General features: G+C 35.4%; 1 protein-coding gene across 1 annotated transcript; it reads right to left on the bottom strand.

The window, feature by feature from the left end:
• Positions 1–1,387: 1,387 nt before the first annotated feature.
• HGPT (Hypoxanthine-guanine phosphoribosyltransferase) lies at positions 1,388–6,705 on the bottom strand. Its single transcript, XM_077364414.1, has 3 exons — positions 6,230–6,705; positions 4,701–4,865; positions 1,388–1,688 (listed from the first exon to the last, which is right to left on the bottom strand). Exons 1-3 carry the CDS (start codon positions 6,527–6,529, stop codon positions 1,566–1,568), a joined length of 588 nt encoding a protein of 195 aa, XP_077220529.1. The 5' UTR covers positions 6,530–6,705; the 3' UTR covers positions 1,388–1,565.
• Between the last annotated feature and the right edge of the window lie 829 nt (positions 6,706–7,534).

Here is a 7,534-nt window from a genome sequence, read left to right as displayed (position 1 = left end):
GCCTGTTGTGTGAGGATCGAGATTTTGGTTATTAATCAACTTTTTCTTTGAAGATTCGTGTCCTAAATTAGGGCCTAGGACCCAAATATTTACTTTGATTTCAATATTGAAGGGGATCAAAATCATAGTACAGGGTCGGTAGGTATTAGGCACCAACCCCGCCCGACAAATGTCAGTCTCTACTAATGCCATAAGTTTCCAATATGCCATCTTAAATATATTTGATTTGATTAAATGATAGTACTAAAGCTAATATCATGCAGTGAATGAGATTTAAATCAAGTTCGAGAATGTATTAAAACTATACTAGGAAATAACATTTGACACGCACGCAACATTCATGGAAAGAAGGCCAGTGAAATTTATTTAAAGCTAGGTAGTAGTACTGGATGAATTATGTACTAAAATGGAATTATGACTAATATGTTTTAACATGAAAGTGGATTAAGATGCAAAATTAGTTCACAACTTAGAATCTGAATTCTAAAAAAGGAGGACTTTTATTGAAACTGAAGATGGGTTAAATCACTATGTAAAAGTTGAATCAATATATGAAAGAACTAGTCAAAAGTAGTTTTGTAAAATGATTTGGGTTTTGAAAAGAATCAACTTGGATCAGTAATTCTAATTTATGTTTTTTTTTTTTTTTTGAAAATCTAAAAACTACAAAAAAAAGTACAGTAAGTCTAACTTATGTACAAAAATGTGCAGTTTTGCAACTAATCATGGGATAAAATTGAAAAGAAGACATAAAAGGAAATATAGTGCTGTTGTTGACGATAAAGATTGCGGAGAAAGATGAGATGAAATGAGAGAAAGGCAGCATAATCCCAGTTATGATACAGCTTAATCACAAATGGTTACTATTTTTAAATTTGGGCTAAACAAATTGTAATCTTGATTATTTCTTACCCATTGTGGAAGATATGTTCTCACCCCGTAGACAGAGAAAAAGCATGCAAAGTAAGTACAGAATGGTCTTTTTTTTAGATCAGAGAGGACATCAAAGAGTGTGTACTGCCTTCCGGACAGGAAAACACAGGACTGCTGTGTTAATAGTGAAAGTCCAAATGAAGAATAAACATTGAAGAACAGGAAATAGGTAAACTAACGAATCAAATGAAATCACTAACAACATGCTTAGTGCACTTTATTGGTGATCATGAATGCCATTGGTCATTTCCCCTCTTGGAGGGGGCCACTAATTTGCACCAAGCATAGCTTCTCTGATTGGTGAATGAATCTGTCTAATCTGATTATAGTTTTCCCTCATTTTTCCTATAAAAAATAGTGAAGAGGTAGAGATGTGTTTTGTCTGTTTGTATTTCAGAAACTTCATTTATCTTTCTCTTTCAAAATAATCTCCAAACTTTGAGATGGTAAAATGAGCAGAAACAAAGAGCATTCTTGAGGTAGATACAGAACATGATAAAAGAAAACAGGGGATATAAAGTTCCCCAAAACAGTTACTAGTTTGAAGGACGGCTTTATTTGAGAACAAATAGTTTTCCAAGTGAATCTTAAATAGGAGAAATCAACTGTATAGTCATGCTAGCTCTCACATTTTATGATATGGTAGCCACACAACCATCACTTGTATATTCAGGCTTCAAGACCCCAACATAAGGCAAGTTCCTGTAGAGTTCAGCGAAGTCCATGCCATAACCCACAACGAAATAATCCGGACACTGCAAAATGATGAATTCTCCTATCAGAAAGCATCAACAATATTGGTACAAGAAGAGGGGAAAATGTAGGATAGTAAATATATCTGAAGATGGTTGATACCAAACTAAAATAAATTAAAAGAATATCTTTACAAGAGTAGCAAACATACATGACTGCCATTTAAGATACGATGTTATAGAACACTACCACTGTAATAGGCTAAGATATTATAACTCGGCAAGCATACTCATTTTGTGAATCTGTTATCTTCATGCTGTGGGTTTTCTATCATATCAGGAAGTGTGGGTCTCAAATCTAATGGTAGGGAACAGAGAGAAAAGTATTGATTCATTACTATTTATGTTGAATAAATTGATAAACAGTTAGAATGGAACTTGTCACCGGCGTCTGATGAAGGTGGATCACCTTCCACTCAGGCAACATTGCAGGTGGATGTGTTCAAGACAACAGCATCAGATGGATAACAGGAGCACCTAACTTAGAAGGTAAGACGGAAACTCCCCAACCAAGCAATGGGTCTTTAGTTTTTTTTTAATGGAGTCTAAGGCTTCGCCTGGGCAAGCTGGCCAGCTACCTAAGTCTGATACTCTCACCAGTCACCAATAATACTCCCCTTCGTGGTCGTCAGCCTCTAAGGCTGGTTTGGTGAGGAGGATATCTGAAGCAACATGATTGGTCAGGGTCCAAGCTTGGTCTATGCCGTAAACTGAAACTAAGGAAAGTGTTTTCCCTCTTGCTATCAGAAGTACCTGACTCTGACAAACCTTAACAAAACCGCTGAAAGAAAAATCTGACTGAATGGGTCTGGGATATAGGGTAGTGTAGAGGTTGGGAATGATCCCACAACCTCAATGTTGCAACATAGCACCATCTGAATGAGCTAATGGCTCGACCCCCATTGAAAGGCATTTGCAAATGGTTCTTGTAGAAAATGGAGGTCGCTATTGAAATTTCAGCACTCTCCGTTGTTCAGTACCTCGATCAATAAAAGGGCCAAAAAATGAAGTTTAAAAGACCGAAGCAAAATAACAGGGTAGAGCTCTAAGGAGTGCCCATGCTCTGCTATACATGCAAGCAGCTGAGAGTACACCTGCAAACAGTGTTGACAAACCAACTGAGCATTCAAAGTTACATGACTTTGCTATATTTTCCTGCTTGCTTTGTTTCATATCCACCTTCATATAAATTTTGCTTGTTCAAGATTATCTGTAGCATGTTACACTGAGTGCAATCTGCAATCTGCAATCTCCTATCTATTGAAAGGGGAAAAAATATTCTCCAAGACAGCCACAATATGCTGTTAAATCAGAAAGCATCAAGACCACCATGGTAAAGGTTGAGTCAAAACAAGCCAAATAAGAAACAGCAGCTTCGGGGCACTGAGAGAAAATGTTGAGATCCCAGTATGATTAGGAGGGGTAAAAACTGCTGTTCCAGAGTTGCAGTTCACTAGTGTCCATTCCATAGCAACCCCAGTTCTCAACTTGAAAAAAATAGATCTAATTTTCAAACAAGAGCTTCTCCAATCTCAATATGTTCCGATGGGTTTCTTTTCCATTACTAACTGTTTAATAAATTGGTGCTGGCTACTGCTGTCAGGACTCTGATTTGCTGTTAAAAAGTAACTATTCTTCTCACAAGGATGAGACAAAAATGATTCTACAGGCACTAGCACCTGAAACCTTGTGTATTTTATTGCATTATCCTCGACTATTCCTTTATTACCTATTCAATTTTTCAGCCTACATTTATATCATGTCCACAGATTCTGCCTAACTTCTTATTATAATGTTGCTTGAAAGAAAAAGCTGAAACCATATGTGGAACATAATCAGAACTCCAAGCAAGATGTAAAAGAAAAAGAATTATTGGAAGGCCCACTAATGGGATTTTCAAATAAGGGCATTTACAGAACATAAGGGAAGGGCAGGCATCAGAATCTGTTGGAAAATATAACTTGAGTTTATAGTATCAAAATTCCCCATATTTCCCCAGCAAAGCAATTGTACAAGGAGTAAACGTGACACAACTTCTGCAATTTAAAACTTCCATTGTTTGTGCCTCGGTTATTTCAGTGGTACATACAAAGAAGATCAGAAGCAGCTCAATGGGATACTAATATTTTGAGGATTTTTCAGCCTCTGTGATGTTTGCAAGTAATATACATGCAGATGAAACTCTGATTCATTAGACAGTTAAAAGCAGTGAAGTTAAAAGCAGTGAATAATCATTAAGTAGATTAATTATAACACCGAAATGTTCCGTCCAGAACCATCAGCTACAGCAATAACTAATAAGTACCACTACGCGAGCTGGCAAGTCAATTTCTATAAGGTTCCATTTCTTTCGACGTAAAACTGGATGTGAAATTTGTTTTATGTTGTAAAAATGATCATAAAACAAATTTTACGTCCATTTTTACGTCGAAAGAAACAGAGCCCAAATGAATAATACCACAATCAAATACAACATAATATTAAACTCCATGACATTTCAATGCTATTATGATGGAACGAGAAAGGCCCATTAACATACCCAACCACAACCAAAAAACGTTTTCTTCTAGTTCTGATGAAATATAAAGACATCTCTAATCAAGAAACTACACATAATCTACAAAAGATGGCACTGTGACTACAAGTTCAATATTGACTAAGCAACAAAAGGCTAACATCCATGGTAACACCACCAATAGCATCAAAATTTAACTTCTTGATCAAATTAGATTTATATTATGTGCAGAGTCAAGTTTTAAGCTATCCAAGTATGCCACAGCTAATATCTGACTACACATCACTGCATAACTTTTTGTAGCAGCTAGCAAGTAAGTTTTTGAATGAATATAGGAGTTTTGAGGCTTTAAGCAAGCAAAAAAATTGGGACTACATCATACACCAGACTCATTTACATATCACAAATAAGCATTCTTATAGATTGATCATTTAGTATAGTAAACATGAAAAAAGAGCTCACTAACTATCAGTCAATTGAACTGGCATTTGGAACATTACCTCAAACCCCCGATAAAACTTTCCCTCTCCCACTAGCTCAAAATGAACTTTTCGTCTTGCGGGCTTGTCGAGGAAAGTGCAAACAGAGACAGAGCATGCCCCTTTTGATTCTAAGTGTGACATCAGGCAGGATAAAGTGTTTCCTGTGTCTACAATGTCCTCAACCTGAGTGAAATAAAAAATCATGAAAAGATAGATTTTAAAGGAAGACCCAAACATTAAAGCCCACTCTTCCAACATAAAAAAGGTGCAAACATAATTATTGTAAGAAGACAAGAAACCCATGTCCTCAACCACATCTAGAAGTTATAATTAACAAATTAAATGACCCTAGCTAGATCCTTTTAGAGAAGATGGAAAAAAAATGTTCCAAAATTATTGTAAGAAGACAAGAAACCCATGTCCTCAACCACATCTAGAAGTTATAATTAACAAATCAAATGACCCTAGCTAGATCCTTTTAGAGAAGATGGAAAAAAAAAGTTCCAAGATTTTCTTTTTTTTAATCAAACAATCGATGACTTTAAAGGGAAAAATGCAGTGTTTAAAGACCCGGCATCGACACATAAATCAGTCTGTAGGGCTCTACATTCGAATACAAAATGAGTTCTTCAAAAACTTAACAGCTCAGGCCAAGCTTAATTGATTTTTTTCTTTAGGATCCATTTCTTTCGACGTAAAAATGGACATAAAATTTGTTTTATGTCCATTTTACGTCGAAAGAAACGAAACCTTAACAAAAAGTTTTCTATTTTCTATTTAGAATTGATTGGTCCTACCTGTAGTGCAATAATATAATAATTTGAATGACGCGTTGGTCCTTTTACAAACTCTAGTTTTATGAGTTTGAGAGTTAACAAATCAAACTATCAAAGAAAACGCTACTAGTCCTCATAAATTGTGTCTAGAACCCTCTCATTCATTGGCATCAAAAAACAGAATGAACAGTATCAACAACTAAAAGAAATAACAAATGGAAATTCCCATCAAACAAAGAATATCCAATAGCAACAAGAGATGAAATTAATATTTCCATCAAACAAAGAACATCAGCTACCAAAAAAAAAAATGAAATTACTTAATGCGAATTTTAGATTTCATGAAAAACATTTCTTGCAGCAAATGTTTTCCTGGGATTTTTATTTTTTCTACAATTTAGCGAGGAATGATATCTTTATGGGTTATTTAGATGAATATCTCAAGACAAAAAAAAATTACTTTTTTTCATATGTAATCAAACAATGGAATAGCAAGAAATTCTGGGGAAAAAAAAAATTCTTCTCCCTGGAAAAGTTTGGAAAGGCAAAATTCCTAAAATTTCCTAAGTAATCGAAAAAATATATATAAATCGAACCAACCCCATTTAATTTTTAGTTACAGTGATATTAGATTTAGTATGATATCCCTCTAAATTAATCATAATCATATCATATCATTTCCTACTAAATCATGGAAAGAAAAAAAAAATCCTTCAGAAATGTTTTTCCTGCAATCCAAACAGGCCCTAAGCTTGAATTTTGTTTTGTTACCACAATAACATGTTTGCCCTTGATATCGATTTTGATGTCACTAGAAATGATGGGAGAAGCATTGGAGACAGTTCCAGAGCCGTAGGATCCAACGCGAATGAAATCAACGGTGATTGGGAGCGTTATTTTTCTAACGATATCAGCCAAGAAAAGAAAAGCCCCAGTGGCCACCCCGATTATGACCAGAGCAGATGAAAATTGTTTGAAATCGTTTGAAATTTGAGAAGCGAGTTCAGAGACTCTGTTTGAGATTTCTTCATCCGTCCAAAGAATTCGTTCTATGTGGTCTTCCATTGCCATTGAGAAGAAGATATGATGGGGGTTTGAGAGGGGTTTGGGTTTTTAGGTGTTTTTTTATGAGAGAGAGAGAGAGATTAAAAAGGAAAGGAGTTGGAGGCTTTGAAGTTTGAAAATGTGCTGTTTTGGCAGGCGAGAATAAAAAGAAAGACACTGTGTAGGGTTTCGAGAGATTTTGTTTTCTAATATCTGACTAAAGTAGGGAAGTACGGATACTGGGTTATAAATAGGGGAGTTATGTGGGAGAAAAAAAAATACCATGGGAGATAGGTGGGAAAAAAAAAGTCCTAGAGGTATCCTGGTAAAATAAAAATCCCATGTTTGGTTGATCGGATTATGGTGGGGAAAAAAAAAACCTTTGTTTGGTTGCTTGAACTGTTGGGTAGAAAAAAATTCTTCTCAAGCTTATTATTGGTTCCTGAGTTTATTTTTGTTCCTGGGGTTATTTTGGGATGGGATGAAAAGGCAATCATTACAAAATTGGGATTAAAAAATTCACCCCACAAGCAATCATTATAGGAGTGGGATTAAAATAAACCTAGTGCTAAAAGGCAACCAAACATGGGATGGGACCAAAATTTAACTAACTCTTCATGAGACAAAAATTTAACTGGCAACTATTCCGATTGATGAGTCGGGTTGACCCTAGTCCCATGGTTTTAAATTTCGACCGAATTTCGGATTTCGGTGGGGACCGAAACAGGTATTTGGCGAAATTAAATATTTCGCCATTTACCAAATTTCGGCCCAAATTTCGAGAAAATGCATTTTTTATTTTTTTTTATAAAAAAAAGCGTTACAAAATTTCGGCCGAAATTTGGGAATTTCGAACGAGAGTAGCAAATTTCGACTGAAATTTTGAAATTTCGGTTTTTCGGAAGTCCGAAATCGAAATTTTAAACCTTGACCCTACCTCATCCGTACTTTTAAATTTCTGCCGAAATCCGAAATTTTGGTTGAGAGTTGAGAGTTGAGAGTTGAGAGTTGAGACCTAAACCGAAATTTGGC

This window comes from Tasmannia lanceolata, unplaced genomic scaffold (genome assembly GCF_043159265.1).
Source record: "Tasmannia lanceolata isolate RefF3 unplaced genomic scaffold, GAP_Taslan_0.1 ptg000020l, whole genome shotgun sequence".
NCBI classification, from domain to species: domain Eukaryota; kingdom Viridiplantae; phylum Streptophyta; class Magnoliopsida; order Canellales; family Winteraceae; genus Tasmannia; species Tasmannia lanceolata.
This window is presented reverse-complemented; position numbering and strand designations above follow the sequence as displayed.